Source organism: Gossypium arboreum, chromosome 12 (assembly GCF_025698485.1).
Source record: "Gossypium arboreum isolate Shixiya-1 chromosome 12, ASM2569848v2, whole genome shotgun sequence".
NCBI classification, from domain to species: domain Eukaryota; kingdom Viridiplantae; phylum Streptophyta; class Magnoliopsida; order Malvales; family Malvaceae; genus Gossypium; species Gossypium arboreum.
This window is the reverse complement of record NC_069081.1, coordinates 10,624,292-10,645,712: the sequence shown is the minus strand read 5'-3', so window position 1 is coordinate 10,645,712 and position 21,421 is coordinate 10,624,292. Positions and strand designations below refer to the sequence as shown.

The 21,421-nt window shown below is 34.4% G+C and overlaps 1 protein-coding gene across 1 annotated transcript; it reads left to right on the top strand.

The window, feature by feature from the left end:
* Positions 1 to 18,887: 18,887 nt before the first annotated feature.
* On the top strand, positions 18,888 to 20,257 carry LOC108479002 (metalloendoproteinase 2-MMP-like). The gene has a single exon (XM_017781445.2). The coding sequence runs from the start codon at positions 19,329 to 19,331 to the stop codon at positions 19,899 to 19,901; it is 573 nt and encodes a 190-aa protein (XP_017636934.1). The 5' UTR covers positions 18,888 to 19,328; the 3' UTR covers positions 19,902 to 20,257.
* The last annotated feature ends 1,164 nt before the right edge of the window (positions 20,258 to 21,421 follow it).

Here is a 21,421-nt window from a genome sequence, read left to right as displayed (position 1 = left end):
TTTGATGCAGTCTGTAATGTGTTGTATAGATCTGAGATTCGAAAGAAAGATAAAAAGGATCACAACGATACAACTGCAGAAGTCTTAACAGTAAGAGGTCGTTCACACAGTAATGAACCTGGTAGAAGGGGAAAGTTCAAAGGGAGACCTGCCAAAGATGAATGTCAAGGGCATTGGAAAAAGAATTGTCCTAAGTTACAAAAGGGCTAGGCTATTTCTGATACATGTATAGCAGAGCATGATGAGGAGTCAGACTTTAGCTTGGTTGGCATGGCAATGACAGCACTAATAAGGACTGGTTTTCTAGTCTTAAAGAACTAGAAGGTGGAGTTGTTTTTATGGGCAATGACAGCACTTGTAAGACAATGGGAGTAGGTACAATCCAATTGAAAAATCACGACGGCTCAATCTAAGTCTTGACAGATGTTCGCTACATACCTAGCTTGAAGAAAAATCTCATTTTATTAGGGGTCCTAGAATCTAAAGGGCTCACAATCACTTTGAGAGATGGATTACTAAAGGTAGTAGCTGGGGTATTGACGGTGATGAAAGGTACAAGAAGGAATAACCTGTACTATTTAAATGGAAGTACAGTTATTGGATCAACATCAACAGTTTCTACAAAAGATGTAGATTCAGAGGCTACCAGGTTATGGCATATGTAATTGGGACATGCTAGTGAAAAAGCTTTGCAGAATTTGGCGAAGCAAGGCTTTTTTAAAGGTGCAAATTGGAATTCTGTGAACATTATGTTCTGGGCAAGCAGACGAGGGTAAAATTTGGTTCAGCAATTCACAATACAAAAAGAATTCTAGACTACGTTCATAGTGATGTGTAGGGACCTACCAAAGTGGCTTCTTTGAGTGGTATGCACTATTTTGTTACTTTTGTTGATGATTATTCAAGAAAAGTATAGGTGTATCTAATGAAAAGATAAAGTGAAGTTTTGGATGCATTTTTAAAATGGAAGAAGATTGTGGAGACTCAGACTGGTCGAAAAGTCAAACGACTTCGATCAGATAATGGTATGGAGTACAAGAATGATCCATTTCTACAAGTATGTCAAGATGGGGGCATTGTGCGACGCTTCACTGTTCGGGATACACCACAGCAGAATGGGGTGGCAGAATGTGTCAATTGGACTAAACTGGAGAAAGTTCGATGTATGTTGTCCAATGCTGGATTGGGCAAAGAATTTTGGGCTAAGGCAGTTACATATGCGTGCCATCTAATTAATCATTTGCAGTCAGCTACAATAAATGAAAAAACTCTTATGGAGATGTGGACTGGTAAATCTGCTACTGATTATGATTCTTTACATGTTTTTGGTTCCACTGCATATTATCATGTAAAATAATCTAAGTTAGACCCAAGAGCAAAGAAAGCATTCTCTTGGGTATAACTGGTGGAGTAAAAGGATATCGTCTCTAGTGTCCTAATACAAGGAAGATTGTTTTCAATAGAGATGTGACTTTTGATGAATCAACCATGATGAAGAATAAGGATTTACAAAAAGATGACAAAACCAGTAGTAATTTGCAGCAGGTAGAGCTTGAAAAGGTTAACCAGGATCCAGCTAATATTGAAGGAACAAATGATGAAGAATTTTCGACCCAAGAACTTCTACAGCAACAAGATTCAATTGCATATAGAATGCCAAGAAGAGAGATTCGTATGCCTACTTTCTTTAAAGATATGGTAGCCTATGCACTTCCAATTGCAGATGATGATGTTCTTTCTACTTACACAAAAACAAGAAGTAACCCTGATGGTGTAAAGTGGAAGCAAGCTATGGATGAAGAAATGCAGTCTCTTCATAAAAATAGGACTTGGGAGTTAGTGACACTGCCCAAACAAAAGAAGGCAATTGGATGCAAATGGGTATATGCAAAGAAGGAAGGATTTTCTGGTAAAAATGAAACTTGTTACAAGGCTAGATTGGTAGCAAACGGTTACGCTCAGAAAGAATGAATAGACTAACAATAAAATGTTTTCTCCAGTTATGAAGCATTCCTCAATTCTGATTTTGCTAGCCTTAGTTGCGCAATATGATCTTGAACTAGTTCAGCTCGATATGAAAACTGCATTTTTACACAGTGATTTGGAAAAGGAAATCTATATGACTCAGCCAAATGGATTCAAGGTTGTTGATAAAGAAAATTAGGTTTGCAAACTGACAAAGTCACTTTATGGATTGAAATAATCTTCGAGGCAATGGTACAAGCGATTTGATCAGTTCATTAAAGGGCAAACGTACACAAGAAGTAAATTTGATAATTGTGTGTATTTTCAGAAGCTAAAAGAAGGAATTTTCATATACTTGCTCTTATATGTTGACAATATGTTGATAGCATCTAAGAGTAAAGTTGAAATTGAGAGATTGAAGACTCAACTCAAACTTGAGTTTGAGATGAAAGATCTAAGTGAAGCTAAGAAGTTTCTTGGCATGGAAATATGTAGAGATAGAGCTCATGGCAGAGTTAGCTTGTCTCAGAAGTAATATTTGAAGAAAATACTACAGCAGTTTGGCATGAATGAACAGACAAAACTTGTAAGTACCCTGTTGGCTTCTCATTTCAAGCTTTCTGCATAACTATCTCCTTCAACGAATACGGAACAAGAATACATGTTACAAGTTCCGTATCCTAATGCAATAGGTAGCTTGATGTATGCAATAGTGTGTACAAGACCTGACATTTCACAGGCAATTAGTATAGTAAGTAGGTATATGCATAATCCTGGAAAAGGACATTGGCAAGCTTTGAAATGGATTCTACGGTATATTCAAAAGACCATGGATGTTGGATTACTGTTCAAGCAGGATATTACACTTGGTAAAGGCGTTATTAGGCACGTTGATTCTGACTATACCGGTGATTTGAATAAACGAAGATCAACCACCGGTTATGTATTTACACTTGTTGGAGGACCAATAAGTTGGAAGTCTACACTGCAATCTACAGTTGCGTTATCAACCATAGAAGCCGAATACATGGCTGTAATAGAGGCTGTAAAGGAAGCTATTTGGTTACAAGGTATGGTTAAAACCTTGGGATTGGTTCAGGAGCATATTAATGTGTATTGTGATAGTCAAAGTGCTATTCATTTAGCAAAGAATCAAGTCTATCATGCACATACAAAGCATATCAACGTATTATTCCATTTTGTGCGAGAAATTATTGATGAGGGAAAAATTCATCTTCAGAAGATTAAGACGACAGATAATCCCGTAGATATGATTACCAAGGTGGTAACAACAACCAAGTTCGAACATTGTTTGAACTTGATCAATATCTTGCAAGTTTAATAGTTGAAGAAGGCATTATCAAGTATTATTGACAAAGGCAGGAAGAATTGAGTGAAGATAAGATTATCCTAATCAAATCTTCAAGGTGGAGATTATTGGCAACCATCCATACTTTGGAAAGACAAAGATATGGGTATCAAAATATTGGCACTAGAAATTTGAGATTTAAGGCACCAAGAGTGGAATTGAGATTTGGCATGAGATAATTGCAAATTTTGGTCCCTAATTGTATAGTGACTTTGCTAGTTGATCCCTGAACCTCCACTATAAATAGACCTAACATTTCTCATTTTTTCATCAACCCACATTTTTCATTCTCTACTTAAGGCATTTTTCTTTCTTTGTAAATCTTCACTTGTATTTTGGAGTAAAATATATTTGGTAGTGCTCGATGACGTAGGCAAAATTTGCTGAACCTCGTTAAAACTCTAGTGTTCTTTATTGTACTATTTTGCATATTTTGTGAGTGTGATTGTAGTGATTTATTGTGCTATTAAATTCTGATAGAGGGATATTCTGGCTAGGAAAGACTTGGTACTTAAGCGATCCTTGTGATCCACCTCTCTTTCCTAGGAATTGAACTTAATGTGATTTTTTAGTACAATAATTTTACTCTTTTACACGTTTCCGCACAACAAATATAATTGATTGAAAATATAAACATTAAAAACAAATCAAGAATAAAGATAAGAAAAATCCTTATATAATTATAATAGTGCGAACAGTAATCCATGAAGAGTCGATCGATCTACAATCCAATTCTTTTGACGAACGAGATAGAAAATGGAAATAAAAACTACAATTGAAAAGAAATCTAAATTAAAATTGAAAGGAAAATTAAAACTAAGTAAAAAGTCATTCATAAATTTTTTAGAGCAATTCTAGTTATAGGCCTAGGTTTGCCGTTGATCCTTAACCTAATTCGGCTGACCATTTTGCCTTAAAGCTCATTGTACGGACGGAAACACCCTTGGCCCATTAAGTGACCTCATCACGTCAGTTTCATGACACTAATAGCAGTTTACTCCTTAGGGCGTGGCTTCAAGACTGTGTCGTGACACCCTATGGCTATGTCACGACACCGATAGCAGACTACTATTTTGATACTCTGTTTACTGTGTTGCAACATCCAAGTTCTATGTTGCAACATCGCTAGCAGTCTGCTGTCTTTGTGCCTTCGAATAATGTCCTGCATACTCACCAAACATATTACTCTACCTTTAGGCCTTCATTGGCTCGCAAGGTCATATAAATCACTTAAAGCGCTCAATTTATTTCCTAAAGGCTAAAAGTGAAAACTAAACGAAAACATAACTAAATTGCTTTCCTACGATCTCATTAAGTATAGAAAGTAGTTTAATTTGTTGCAATTCATTGCAGCAAATCAAATGTGCATGACTAACTCCCTATGGCATGTCATATGTGTCCTGCGCTATTTTACTAAGTTACAAGGGAAACATATTACTAATAGCAATTTACACTTCCATTATTAACACAATTGCATTTTCATAACCATATCTCACATAGACATGTAAAATAATTCTTATGAGCAATCGGTATAATATCTCAAAACACATTCATATTTTAGACGAAATGGTCTCAAAACTCTATCCAAGGTATATATATATGCCAGATAATCATCCATTTGATGCTTAACATCAAAAAATCAATCACATTAAAGAACAAGATTTCATAAAAACATTTTTGTAAAGTACTTTCAAAATACAATGAAATCTATAACATTTCAACTTAACTTACTCTTAACTCACCTAAATGAAATTTCATTAGGTTAATTTGAATATTAGTCACAAGCTATTAAAATCTTATTTTATCCTCTATTAAGGTTAATAACATTTTCTCAATACCTGTAGTCTTCATGTTCATGTAATTCATTCAATTAATAACACATTTCAATAACAATGATCTTAAGAAAAATTTAGGTTTCCGTGAGAACTTACTCAAAATACAACAAAATAAGGGGAGGCTTCTAACTTCCTCTTCGCTCTACAATAATTTCTTTCCATTTGTTAGAAGCTCTCTTATAAAGCTTCCTCTCTTCAATGACAACACTAAAACATGCTCATGAATACAAATCATAAATGTCTACTCTAATGGTTTAACCATAAATCATATAATGAAAATGAAAACTAAACATGATATGATGGCGAGACACAAAAACTCTTACCTTGTCCAACACTTTCTTATTCTACACAAGCTTTCTCTCACTAATCAACTAAAATCCTATGTTGGTGGTGATGGAGAAGATGGAGAGGAAGGCTTGAATGGATTTTTATAGGGTGGTTTTCAAGAAGTAGAGGAAAATGGTTAGAAATTTTAAGACAATGATGAAATTAGAAAAATGAGAGTTCTCTAATAGAACAATGGAGGTCGGCCAACTTGAGAAGAAATGGAGTTTTTAATCCCCTTTTTATTTTTTTAACATTTTAAAATACAAGATTCATCAAAAGGTCAACCCTTTTTTAATTTGTACGGTGATTATAAAATCATGGTATAAAAATAAGGTTTTAATGGTTCGAAAACTAATTTCATCACCACAAACACTTATAATTTCTCAATTCTAATATATTTATAGTTGAAATGTCAAAAATATCCTTACAAGTAAAATTATTATTTTGCCCCTCACATTAAAATTTTACCCAATGAAATTAAAAAAATTCAAAAACACTTTTCTAAACTAATTCATGACTCTAATAATGCTCAATTCCCATTAAATTCAAGTAACCCAAAAATTCTTATCCTAAAATTCACAAAAATCCTTTAATTCGTATTGTACAATTAATTGGAAAATTGTTGGGGTGTTACAAGTTATCTTCTTGCATCACGATCAGACCACATGATCCAACTTAATATTAGTTAAACATTAGGTAATCAATAAGCTAATATTTGTTTATACATTTTTCTTTTCATGCAAAAATCATTGAGAACAAATAAACAAAATATAATAATTTTAACTATGAAATTTTATTAATTAATCTATTCAAAAAACTGAAAGCATTAATGGCGAAAAAACTACACTAAAGACACTTGATCCCAACAATATCAATGCATCCTCCCTTGTTCAAATAAAAATACTATTATGATCATTTTAGGCCTTGAAAGCTCGTTTTATGCCTCAAACCCCTCCTAACACCTTTGTAACGATTCAAAATGAATTTAAAACATTTTGAATACTTATCATTCACATTAATATCAATTTATGGATTTTAATTATTTATTTCAAGTTGTATTATGCTTGATTTTTAAATTGTAACTGTGTCCCGGTAATATCACCTATTTGTATCGACTCATAGGATAGGTAAAGAATGTTAAAGTTGGTGATTCTTATGGTGGTGGCAATGGCACTACTGTCAAAATCTGATCCCAATTCAAGATTGTCCAACAAACCTCTTGATGATTGTTGATATGATTCAATTTCTATGTTTGAAGTTACCTATGCATAAACAAAATAAGAACTTTTAGAGTAACAATTTCTAATACAATATCCAAAATAGAATTAAAGAAAACCCCAATTCATGAAAGGGTGAAAAATGTCCCAAAACAATAAGAAAAACCCAAAATGTTAGAAAAAAAATGCTTGAAATGCATTCCACTTCCATAGCCATATCCAAGGCTTTTCATATACTTAACGAAAATTGAAGAAAAAGAATTTTTATTTTCAATTCAAAATGCTCTCCAGTAATTCAAAAAAATCTTTAGATACTTAAGTGAAAAAGTGATATAATTTAAGGGCTAATTTTGAATTTATGTGAGAAATTCCCCCAAAACTAAAGTTGTATGTTGGGGTTTTGAGAAAAAAACGAGTGGCTCTTTCCAATCACAGCCTTAGGAAATATTAGTTTGTAACCTCAAAGAATTTTAGATGCCAAATGTTTTCAAAAGAAAATTAGTAATTTAATCGGTTCATTCAATTTAATTAGATAAATTATTAAAATATTAAAAATAGAAAAACTGATTTCATCATCAATTCAACAGGTTCAGAATTTAATTAATTTGACTCTTTATTTTAAATTATTACACATATGATTCTTTATCTAATCTTTTTGAAAAGAATGAGTTTTTAGAAAATAAAAGTAAAAAAATTGGGATGAATATTTTATTGAGTTGGTGGTGGAAACGTGCAGGGAGAAGAAATGAAACGTGCCTGTTATTGATACTGTTAGCGTAGATGGACTGCCTTCCTAAGACGAGGCCATGCATTGTAGATGTTCAACTTTTTTGTTCTTTTTTTTTTTTAATGAATGACCGAAAAAGGGAATTCGTGATGAGACGGAAAATGAAGATAGATAGGGAAGGAAACCAAACGGAAAATGGATTCGTGGTTAGACCCCACTTGGTCTAATCTAAATTAACTTAAACTTTGTGTTTTATTTTATTTCGCTATTATATTATATTGTTATTATTTTAATATTATTATTTGAATATTATATAACTCTTATTTTATTATTAATTTTGTTATTATTTTATAAATATTTACTTGTTAAGTTGTAACTATTTTAATATCATTTAAGAATAAAGATTTTTTAATATATTTTCAATTTGTTGGGAAACATTTATTTTAATGTTTTTAGTGTATTTAATATATTATATTTTTAAAATTTAATATATTATATTTTTAAAATTTATTTTTATATAAAAATAATCTAATAAATTTAATACAGGCGGGCCGGGCTAAGCTCAAGTTTAATATTTTTAATATGGGCTAGGCTTGGGCAGAGTTTTAGGCCTATTTTCGTGTCGAATTGAGCTCAGGCCTAGAAAGCGAGCATAGGCCTAGCCTATGATTAGGTCTATTTGATACATTAATAGTGTACTTTTTTATTTCATAAACAATCTTAAAATTGACATATTATTTTAATATTTTATTATGTTACCAAATATTTCCGTAATTTAAAATTTAAATAATCTCTAATATAATTAAGGGTAAATTTTATATTTTACCAACAGTCACTCAACTTTAAGGTAGCTGACAAAACATTCACTCAACTTTCGAAAAATAATAAAACAGTCCTTTTAACCATTTTCCATTACAGACATAACGAAAAAGTGACATGGCATCCTATTGTGTAGATGGCCCCAATTTAAAACCCTAGCTGGGCTAAGCAATAAAAGAAAAAAGAAAAAAAAAAGGAGGAAGAGAAGAAGAAGAGAAAATTTCCAAAGCTCCACTCATCACCAATGGTGTATCACCCTTACCTCCAAAGCTCATTAAACCCACTTTCAAATCCCTAGAATCCATCAATCCAAAATCTCATTCAGGTTTCTCAAATTTTGATTTCGTCTATAGAGGAGAAGTAGTGGCCAAATTTTCATCTATATATGATAGTGGAGATGGTAGATGGGGGTATTTTGATTTCTCAAATTTTCAACATGTTTTTTGTTCTCAAATAGTTGGGTAAATTTTTGACATGTTTTTTTATTTTCTCAAATTTTCCAGCAATGGCTTTGCTTTCGGATTCTTCCAAACAATCCTTTCTCCTAACATTCCTTTACACTTCCTCTAACTCTTTCTGTCTTGATCGATTCCACGATGCCAACAACTCTTCCTTAGCTGCTTCGCACGAATCTCTTGATATCAACAACCTACTCAATCTTAAGTTTCCTTTCAGCAAGTTCAACCCAGTTGAATTTCTCCTTCACCTCCTATTACTCAGTTCTTCTTTTATCTAGCAATAACCATTTTTTCTTCAAGACTTGAACAAGGTGAGCTCTTCTTAGGTGCTTTCCAAACATATTTTGATCTAGATTGTTGATTATTGAATGGGTGATTTGATGGTTGAGATAAGGTGGTGGTGGTGGTGGTTTGGAGGTCAACTATGGTAACGCCAAAGATGGTTGTGGCAAAGGCATCAACGACAAGAATCTTGGGATGGAGAAAAGGAAGTATAAACATATTGGTCATTTACGTAAAAAGTGAAAAATGTTAGACCATTTATTAAAAAACAAAAAAAGAAGGAAGAAAAAAATAGCCACTAACTTTGCCTTGTCCAACATAGGAAGTTAACTAGCCACGTCACCTATCTCGTTATATTTGTAACAAAAAATATTAATGAGTGATTGATTTTTCACTTTTCAATAACATTAGTGGTTGTTTTGTTATTTTTCGAAAGTTGAGTGACTGAATTAAAACCTGAATAACTGTTTTATCAGTTACTCCAAAATTAAATAAATGTTGGTGTAATTTACCCTATAATTAATTTATCATTATTAAGTCTTATCTTAAAAATAAAAAAAGTGAGAGAGAGAGAGAGAGAGAGATGTGGCTAGAGGTGTGAATAGGCCGGGCGGCCCGGCCCGAAGGCCTGCCCAAAAAATGGGAGGGTTTCGGTAAAAATATAGGCCCAAAAAATGGGCTTGGGCAAAAAATGAGGCCCGTTTAGAAAACGGGCCGGGTCTCGGGCAAGATTTTTTTGGCCCAGGTAGGCCTTACCTACCGATTTTAATATTAAAATTTTTTATTTTAAATTTTAAGTAACTTTAGTTTTTTACTTTACTTATTTTTGTTGTTTTTAATGTTATTTTGATATTGTAAAATTTTTGTTATTAATATAATTTAGTTCTTAATTTAGTTCTAATTTGTTTTAATTTTTAATTTTAATATAATTACTTTTTATTATATTTTTAATTTATGTATTATTTTAAGAATTATTTTAGTCCCATTTTTTATTTTTTGTTTTAATATTTGTTTTATGTTTTAAATGCATTTGATTTATTATATTTTAAAATTTTTATTTAATAAAAAAGCAAAAAAAAATTAATAAATCGGTCGGGTCGGGAAATGAAAGCTCTGCCTATCATTTTTTTCTCGGGCCGGGCTTGAACAAAATTCTAAACCTATATTTCGGGCCGGGCCGGGCCCGGACCTTTAAAATGGGTTAAATTTTTATGGGCCCGGCCCAGCCCATGCACACCTCTAGATGTGGCCCTACCTCTTCCAAAGTCCCTGTGAAATTGTTCGCTCAACCCCCTAAATTTGACTTTTGCCCAATGCCGCCTCCCCTCCCAATTTCATCCATGCTTTTGTCCTTTTTAGGGCCAGTTCTTCATTGCTTTTCAAAAGCACTTCTGGCTTCAAAAGCATTTCTGAAAAAAAAAATGCATGAAACAAATTGCTTTTAATTTGAAATTTTAGCTTTTCAGAAGTCTTTTAAAAGCACTTCGAAAAGGAGAAGCTAAAATTTTAGCTTTTCCTCTCCCAAAAGCACTTTTAGTGATTAATTACTTTTCACCCTCCAATAATATAGTACTTTCCGTTTTTTCTTGATACTTAATTACAAATATGTTAAAATCATTAATTAAAAATAAAAAATATTTTTAAAATACTAATTACAAATATTTAATAGTTATATTTAAATATTTAAAATATAGTTTATATATTCTAATTAAATTTTATAAATAATTAATATTTATTGCTTAAAATATTTAAAATTTATATTTTATATATTAAAATATTAACAAGAAGTTATAATAAATTTTTATATTCTTACTAAAATATAATAATATTAACTAATTTAAATATTATTTAAATACATATTTGTTACTTGATAATAACATGTCTAAAATGGACATTTTATTTCTCAAAAGTACTTTTGACAAAGAATGCTAAACACTCAAATTTTAAACCAAACTTTTAAAAGCACTTCTCAAAAGACTTTTTCACAAAGACTTCTCAAAAGACTTTTCAAAAGAATGAAGAATGGCCCTTACTTGTTAGTAAACTCAACATTTACCAAAACGCAGTCATTTTTCCATTCATAATTTGTTTATATTTTCCAATTTAAATTTAAATATCCTAGTTTTAATTAAAAGTCATTTTTACTATTTTTTATTTATATTAAAAATAAAATTTCATTTTGCAAAACTTGAATATTCATTTCCATTAGAAATTAACTTTATTTTGTTTAAAATTTGTGATAAATGTCACAAATTTGATCCTTGTATAATAAAAATATTTGATTAAGGAAAGCAAAGAAGAAATAAATTATTATGAATCGGTGGCCTAATATATTTGATATTGGGAAAAATATCTTAAGAGTTTTGGTTTCACTTCCTTTTATTTTCGTTCTTTTCCAACCACAAAAACTATAACTAAACGCTAAAGAATATGAAATATCAAGCTTTTGAGCTTACCATTTTGGTCTCCCTCTCTTTTGCTGGGTTTTTTACCTAATTGGGTTAAAAAAAATTTTAAAATACCAAAATAGGGTGTCAGCTACATTATTTATGAAAATGGGTTGTTTTTTTGGGTCGAGCCTACCTGACAAGTGCGACCCATTTTTTTAATAATATAATTTTTTTAAATATTATTATTTTATTATATTTTAATAATTTTTAAATTTTTAAAATTCAGTTGGGTCAAAACCGGGTCGAGCTAGACCCGGAGGCGCGACCATTCGCGCCTGCTATAGGGGCGCGACTTCCCTGCAGCCCACCACGTGTCCCTGCCCCCCACCCCGGCCTGCACCCTCCCATGCCACCTGCAAAGAGAGGAAAGAAAAAAAAATTATTAAGTTTAATAATTATTTAGGGTTTTTTACTAAAATAAATTTTAAAAAAATTATTTATCAAATAGGTTGTCAGCCCAATTATATACGAAAATTGGGTGTTTTTTTCATTCGCGCCTATCTGACAGGCGCAAATGATTATTTTATATTAATTTTTTTAAATAAAATATTATTTTTTTTATTTTAGGGTTAGTATGACTCGCGTATAAATACAAATACAGGTTGCGCCTACTTGAGAGGCGAGACTAATCGAGCCTTTCTCAGAGGCGCAAATGAATATGGTTGTGGTGGGGCCCACACGTGCTTAATTTTTCCCCTATATATACTCCCGAAAATCAAATGGTTCATATACCACAAAATTTAGCATACGAAAGTTGAACGGAAAGAAGAAAATAGGGAGAAGAAAAAAAAGAAATGAGAAGAAAACAAGGAGGAGGATAAGGTATTTTAGTATTTTTTTTTGTAAATAGAATGTAAAGTTTTGTTAGTAATTTTATTATTTGAAAGTTATTTTGTTAGATTATTAATTTTGTTAGCTTATGAATGAAAATTTTGGCATTAAAAATTTTATGTATTTTTTTTCTATTCGAAACTGTTTTGAAAATTTTGAAAAAATTTTTAACAGATCTAGTATTGAAGATGGAGAATCAATTTTTCGTATGTGTTTTTTTCGATGGAGAAATTTTAACAACAACCGTGGGATGTATATTTGAATGTCGCAAACAAGTAGCAATGAGATTTAGTAAAAATATCTCGTTTGATGATATGAAGGAAAAAATTAGTGAAAAAATTTATAAACGTTGTGGGAGAAGGATGTCGAAACTTTTCTACAAGTTTCCAGTTTCGACGGATCCCATAAAATTCACTAAAATAGAAGTCGTAGACGATGAAGACGTGGAGATAATGGTCGCTCTTTATTGTGGGACTCGAAGCAACCAAAATACACCGATTCAGTTATTTGCTGAGTTAGCTAGTATAGAGGCAACTGAAGATCCCACTTCATTAGGTGAAGAAGATAGAGCTCAAGAGCCGTGTATAGTGGTTCCGATATCGTATGTTGATAGCCAATCAACTATACACGGGATCGACATTGATCTTAATCTTTTTAGACCGATATGGTTGGTGATGATGTATACCATAGTAGTGATCCTTCTAATCATGAAGTCGATAGTGAGAGTGATCCCGACGTAGACGAGGTCCCGGATGATATTGACGACGAAGGCGTTAATGATGATAGAAACGTTAACGCGTCTTGATCGGGAACCAGATTCGTCGATTGCGATACACAATAATCCTGGGTACACATGTCTCGGATAGACCCGGTCGGCGTCGTGGTGAGTTTCGAGTACCACAAATACTACCGCTCACCGATAGTTGTATATTCTAATTCTGAGGAGTTGTTCGTAGGCCAAAGATTCGAAAGTAAAGAAGAATGTGTTTTTGCCATTAAGTGGTATAGCATGAATATATCAGTAGACTATAAAGTTGTAACGTCTAAACCGACATTATACATTGGAGAGTGTTGGAGGTCGGCGGAAGGCTGCAATTGGCGAATACGAACTGTATTTATCCAGAAGTCGCAGATGTGGGAGATACGAAAATTTGTTGGGCCTCACACATGCACTTCAACACGTATGACAGAAGATCATCGAAAACTTGATTCCAAAACTATCTGTACGTGCATCATGCCAATGGTGAAAGACATGCCTACAATTAAAGTTTTAGTACTGATTGTCGAAATGCAGGCACGATTCCAGTATCGAGTATCATACCGAAAGGCATGGATAGCTAAACAAATGGCAATGGAGCAATTGTATGGAGATTTCGATGCATTGTACAATGAGTTACAGGGATAGATAGCCGCTATGAGGGAGTACGTGCCAGGGACTGTTATTGAGTTGCAGACACGACCTTATTACGGGCTAGATGACCAACTACAATCGGGAAAAAGAATTTTTCATCGAATGTTCTGGACGTTTGATCCATGTGTGCGCGCATTTCCCCACTGCAAGCCGTTTGTGCAAGTAGATGGGACCTGGCTATATGGAAAATATACATAGATCCTACTTCTTGCGATTGCTCAAGATGGTAACAGGAACGTGCTTTCGATAGCATTTGCCATTATCGATAAGGAGAACATGGAATCGTGGGAATTCTTCCTTACCAACCTACGGAGGTATGTTATTAGCAACGATAATATTTGCATCATCTCTAATAGAGGGAAAGGATTAATTGCTGCCATTAGGCGTTCTGGTATGCCGTGGAGATCCGTTTACTGCATCCGGCACATCGCGGCTAACTTCCAATGAGATTATAAGAATGCAGACTAGAAGAGACAAGTTGTGAGAATGGGTAAAGGATTACCTTATCTTTTCAATATAAGTTTTAATGTTTTAGGGTAGTGTTGTAACTTATCTTTTCTTAATACATATGCAGCGTACGAGTTAGAGCCATACATTTTTTGCCAAAGAATGACTCGACTTGAGAGTGACATGGAGGGTCAAACAAACACATCTTTTCGATAATGGTTGGGTACTATGGAGCCGTGGCAATGGACTCAAAGTTTTGACGAGGGCTTTCGTTATGGTCAAATGACCACAAACTTGGTGGAGGGAATCAACGCTGTGTTGTTAAAAACACGACATCTTCCAGTTTCATCTGTCTTCTCAGCTACATTCTACAGGTTGGCTACCTTAATGCCAAGAATAGGTCAACAACAAGTTAACCAAATGGAGGCGGGACACATGTTTGTAGAAGATGTCAGGGATACAATTACTGCAAACCGTTCGATGGCGAGGTCAATGACTGTAGAAATATATTCACGACATAATGAAATGTTTCGAGTTACTGAGACTATCGGTCGTCGACCCAGTATACCATGTAGATCCTACGGAGTTGATCTTCGAAATAGACGATGCGATTGCAGGAGGTTTCAACCACTTCATTATCCATGTGCATATGTTGTAGCAGCTTGTGCTAAAGTCTCACTAAATGTAGAACATTTTATCGATGAAGTGCACACCCTTGCACGCACGTTGCGTGTATGGGAGAATGAGTTCCCCGTGCTTCCTGACCTATCTACTTGGGAGGTACCTCCGACGACCTTCGAGCTTGTTCCAAATAAAAAGTTACGTAGGAACCCGAAAGGTCGTCCACAATCATCTAAAATTCGTAACGAAATGGACATTAGGGAGAAATCCGACGGAAAGCTGTGTGGCGTATGCAGATTAGCCGGTCATAATCGAAGTAAATGCCAGTTCCGAAACTACCATGTTGGACAATCGTCGCAATCGGGTAGAAATTGAGATGTAGTTTCATGACATGTTAAAAGGATTGAATCACAAATTTGTCAACAATTTGTTGCAGTTAATCTAATTTGACTTACATAGTTAGTATAAAGTTTATTTATTTAAATAATAAATAAAAAACCATAAAATTGATAAATAAAATGGCAAAAAAGTCATTACATAAATACAAAGTTAACTATTTAAATACGAGTTGCGCCATTAGGTGTTTTGGTGTGCCATGGAGATCCGTTTACTGTATACGGCAAATCGCGGCCAACTTCTATCGAGATTATAAGAACGCGGACTGGAAACAATAAGTTGTGAAAATAGGTAAAAAATAACCTTATCCTTTTAATATATTACAAAACCCCTTAAAATTGATGGTTTGATGGTGTGGTTCTAGAGGTATATCTTTGTGGAGCTCGACGTTCACATTGTGGGCGACTACGACGATCAACGTTCTCTTCGTCCATATGTAGGGGTGTAGAGAATGTCTCAAATGCCACTGATAAACTCGAGCCAGGTGGAGTAGAGAACGGTGGTGGATATGAGCCGAGAGGAGTAGAGTACAGATGTGGCAGTGGGCTGAAGATATCAAAATCTGAATAATATTCCTGGGCTGAAGAGCCTGGGAAATAGTCATCGGCCCCCAAATCTGGATGATAAGAACTAGTCCCTGAGTGTAGCTCTGGCTCTGGCCGCCGCTCTGGGTCCGGCACTGCCTCCAGCTCTGGCTTTGGCTCTGGCTCCGGAGTTAGTGCATGATGCGGATCTAGAAAATATTGCCCAATCCGTGTCGTATGAGGAGGAACTACCATCGACCGCCCACCAAATAAAAATGGTTTCCCCTTCTCATAGTACCACTGTAAGTACTATGTCGAGGGCCGCAGATCCAAACAACGATCCATCGGAGGTATCCTACCAAACTGGTTGTTCCACATCGTAACATACTCTTCATGCACATCTCCCCAATCTGCCCAATGCATTCCCCTCCTAGTCATGCCATGAAGCTTTCTAGGCAATCGTACTGGTTGTATCGGGATATATTGTATACAACTGAACTGTCGGAGTACTCGATCGCCATGATACCACTCCACCGTCTGAAAATGGATAAGAGGTGCGCTAATGCACCATAAGTTTGAGTGGACGTATGCATGCGAGGGAATAACGGCCATAATCTTAAGAACAGAATACGGCATCCAAATGAACTGCACAGTTAATAACATTTTCATATTAACGTGAGTTGAGTGAGATAAAAATAATAAAATTAAATTGATATTGAAAAAACCTACCCCCTCCCCAGAATGATTCTCGATCATCAGACGATATATCGGAACCATGTATGACCTCCCGATACCTGGATTCGTGCTCCATCTACGGAAACAAATTGTTAGAACAATATAACCCAAAAAATTCAATTAATTGCTATAACGTGTAAAGATTCATCACCTATTAATAAGTGGAAATATATATGGCTGGTGACTAATGGATGCCAAGAATGGCATCCGATAAAGTGCCCACGACTGCGCAATATAAGGCATCCGCCTATGTCCATCGCAGAAGGATCTGTCGTCCGACAAAGTTCGCGGTACAGCGTGGCTAACACTGCAGACCCCCAACTGTATGAACGTATGTTATGCAAATTAGACAATAGCGGTAGGTACATCAAACTGACCTCACTGCCGTGTGAATCCGGCACGAGTACACCTCCTATAAGGTGCATAATGTAACCTCGAACGGCCTGCATAACCTCCAATTCAGTGGCAGTATTGGGCAAATGCTCAAAATTGGCCTTTAGCCATGAAAACCGCAATGTGGCAAATTTCCCCTCACTTGGGGAGCGTCCAAGTAACTCGTAGCAAAGGTGAGCAGGCCTCGAGATCGAACTTACGCCCGTGACCACGTTCCTGTCAATGGGGAGCCCCAGCTGTACTGCAACGTCCTCTAAAGTTATGGTGCACTCCCCGCACAGCAAATGAAATGTGTGCGTCTCCGGATGCCATCACTCGACTAAAGCAGAAATTAAGTCATATCGCAGATCAAAAGTTCGGATCAATGCTGCTGATCCGAACCCCACTAACTCTAAGAACGGTATTACGCGTTCATCCGGCTGAAACCTTACATTATAAATACGACCCCTCAATACGCGGTACTCGACCTGACATTATTATATTTACGAAATGGTTAATACAATATAATTTCATTCAACAAATAATGTGACTATCAAATAAAATTTTCATTACCATCTCATTAATGTTACTCGATATGTGACCCTTATTTTCATTATCAATCAACGAACCCATTTGTTGCAAATCGCAATTAAAATTATCAAATAAATAAAATTAAAATTTACATTATATCAAAATTACATTAAAATTTCTTACTCTCTTTGAATTATTTAATTTTATTTCTTACTCTCTTTAGATCGTTTATTCAACATCTTTCCATATTCAAAGTAACTTATTTCTCATATACTCACTTTCAACTAATCAATTATGCATCTATTCAACCACAAAGTACTACATTACTTCCAATCATAAAGCCAAATGCATTTTAACATATCATTTATATTAATGTGTTTAATTCTTTAATATATATTATTTCTCTTGTTATGTGTTTTATACAAGTTAAAATATAAGCATAATTTATTAATAGTCTATTTTACTCTTAAAAATATTTCATTTTTCCTTAAGTTTTGATTAAATTTTATAAAATTTAAAAGAATTATTTTTAACACTTTACATAGGTAAATTTAATTAATTTTAAAAGTTTGAAATTAAATTAAATTATAATTTAAGAATATTTGAAAAGATTAACTCTCAAGTTTATACATTTTACATAGGTATAAATTTTATTTTATTTTTAGAATGTATTAGTCACTATATTTCTCACTTTTTGTTAACAATGAAGTGAATCTTGGTAAAGTTTTTTTTAAATAAAATACAAAAATATTAATCCAAGTAAATCCGGAAATGGACAATAACTAGCAAAATATTGATTTTTTTATATATTTATTTAAAAAGGAGGCTGCCATCAAGCTATCAAAATCGAGCATCAATGGCAAAATAATGGGGTTTTTTACCCAACTAGGTTAAAAAAAATTAAAACACCAAAATAGGATGTTAGATAAAAGTAAAACAAAAATCATGGACTTGAAAATTCAACAAAAAAGTTTAAATTAAAAACAAATAAAGCAAGACTTGACAAGTAGTATTAAAAACAAAAACAAAATTAGCAACTAATAAACTATATTCAAGCACAATAATTACATAACACTCTTAAATTACTAATATTTTACTTTTTTAAATGTACTTTTTTTAATTTTAAAATAATTACAAACACTAAAAATTATCACATAACACTAAACTACTAACATTTTAATCTTAAAATAGTTATAAAAAAATGACTAACATTTTTTCCTTCTTTCTCCTCCTTCTCCTTCTTCTTCTTCTTCTTCTTTTTCTTCTTCTTCTTCTTCTTTTCTCTCTTTGCTGCTGCATTCACAAAATTGGGGGACCGGTGCTTATATGGTCCCCTATTACAAAATTAAATTTTTTTCTCTCTGTCTCTACAGGTGGGAGGGCAGGGACACGTGGCGGGCTGCAGGGAAGTCGCGCCCCTACAGCAGGCGTGAATGGTCGCGCCTCAGGGTCTGGCTCGACCCGGTTTTGACCCGACTGAATTTTAAAAATTTAAAAATTATTAAAATATAATAAAATAATAATATTTTAAAAAATTATATTATTAAAAAAATGGGTCGCGCCTGTCAGGTAGGCTCGACCCAAAAAAACAACCCATTTCCGTAAATAATGTATCTGACACCCTATTTTGGTATTTTAAAATTTTTTTAACCCAATTGGGTAAAAAAACCCCTCTTTTGCTTCACTCACAGCTAGTTTATTTCCAAACATAACAGCTAATCCGCCATGGCTACACCCAAACGCCACCTTTTTAGCCCTATAGGATGCCTTCATTAAATTCGCGGGTTGCCATTCAGGAGAGACACGACAGGGTTTGTCTAAGCTCAAACACTACTTTAGCAACTTCGGTTACATCCCCATCACTGCGCCTAATTTTAGCGACGATTTTGATGACGAGCTAGAAAAGGCCTTGAAAACGTACTAGCAGAATTTCAACCTTAACGTGACCGGTCAACTGGATAATCAGACTCTTCAACAGATCATAAAACCGAGATGCGGTAACGCCGATATAATGAATGGGACGACTTTCATGAACTCTGGTAAATCGTCATCTTTTCACACCACCGTACACTTCCATATGACGGGTCATTACAGTTTCTTCCCCAGTACGCCACGTTGGCCTGCCAACATGAGGGACTTAACGTACGGTTTCTTACCTGAAAATGAGTTAACAGACGAGATAAAGGTCGTCTTCACAAGCGCCTTCCAGAAATGGTCCGCTGTTACGCCGCTGACCTTCTCGGAAATGGATTCATTCCTCACTGCGGACGTCAAAATCAGTTTTTACAGCGGAGACCACAGAGACGAAGAGCCATTTGACGGGGTTTTAGGAATTTTGGCTCACGCGTTTTCTCCTCCCAGCAGGAGGTTCCATTTGGATGCGGATGAAAATTGGATCGTTTCGGGCGACGTCATGAGGTCAGCTGTGCTGTCGGCAGTAGATTTGAAGACCGTGGCTATCCACGAGATAGGGCATTTGTTAGGGCTGGGGCATTCGTCGGTGGAAGATGCGATTATGTATCCGACAATCACTTCGAGAACAAGGAAAGTGGAGCTAGCAAATGATGATATAGAAAGAATTTAATGGTTGTACGGTAGTAATCCTAACTATAACGGTTCCACCACGCCAACTTCGACTACTGAGGAAAGGGAGACCAGCGATGGTGAAATCCGTTACTTGGCTTCACGGTGGACCCTTGCTGTATTTTTGGCCGTTGGATTTAGGGCCTTACTTTTGTAGATTACTTAAAGATTAAACTAGTGTTTATAGTATTTTGCTGTTTTTTTAGTAATTTCAGCCACATTGGGTGGTAGCATTTATTCCTTGAGTTGCCATTTTTTCCCCAACAGCTGTACCTCTGTTGTTTTGGTTGTAAGTAAATAAGTGTATTTTTTATTGTGTTTTACAAATAAAAAATAATATGGAATATTCTTATTAAAGTCAGCTTCCAACATCACTTTATAAATACATTAATACATTATTTATATTTATATTTATATGATTAAAAATCATCATTTGTTTAACAAAATAAATTTTTCGTAAAATAAAATTCAATGTTTTCTACATTTTAATAGCATATAAAAAAAACACATTTTGAATCCATCATCAATAAGTAGAACAGACCTAAAACGCAACCAACACATTTCAAAAACAGCTCTGACGCCATCCAAATAGCCCTACAGTTGCCAACCCAATTGGATAGGTTAAATACCAAAATAATTTTGTAAAATGTAGTTCATGCAAAAGCCCCCAATGCATACAAACTATTTAAAAATATACACTAATCATAATTCTACTTGTCTGTCTTATGACGTGTTCTTTGTCTGTCTTATGACACGTATTCTTCTTTTTGATATTCTTCTTTTTTATTTTCTTTTGTTTGATTTTCTTTTGTCTTTTTTTCAATTGATTTTATTTGGTTTCTATCTCTTTTGAGTGAATTTGGTATGGAAGAAGAATTAGCAAATCTAAAGCTGTTAGATGAATAAGGGGAGGCATTCTAAGAGGAAGCAGCGGTTGTGGATCGGATCTATCAATTCTGCTTGGTGGGGTGATGTCTCACGGACAGTGTTGTCCATTTTCCCTCGTTGCGCAATACTATGGTTGATTTGTGGCACCCAATTGGAGGGATATGCATCACAGATCTAGGAGATAAAAGGTATCTTTTTCAATTTTCCCTAAGGTTAATGTGCAAGGGGTACCTTCTAGTACATCTTAGTTCTTCAATAACCATTTGCTTAACCTGCAAACAATCCAAAAAGGAGAAAATCCGTCAAATATATTATTAAATTTTTCTGAATTTTGGGTTTAAATCCACGATTTGCCTTCAGGGTTAATGACTGAAACAATGGCCAAACAGTTTGCTGATTTTGACCTTGGGCCTTAAGAAATTTATGTGTATCCGAGTTCGTTTGGACGTTTCTTCTCTGTTGAAACGACAGAAAAATATCCAAATTGGCAAAGAAATGACTGTTTATACCCGTTTTCAATATGAAAAATTGAGCTTGTTGTGTTTCATTTGTGGCAAGTTGGGACACAGTGAAAGTTATTGTCCATTTCGACTTCTAATTGAACCAGCCAAGATTGTCTTTGATTGGGACTAA

What these genes read in the sequence shown, in the direction of transcription:
- LOC108479002 (XM_017781445.2), top strand. Translation starts at nt 19,329, where the DNA reads ATGAATGGGACGACTTTCATGAACTCTGGTAAATCGTCATCTTTTCAC.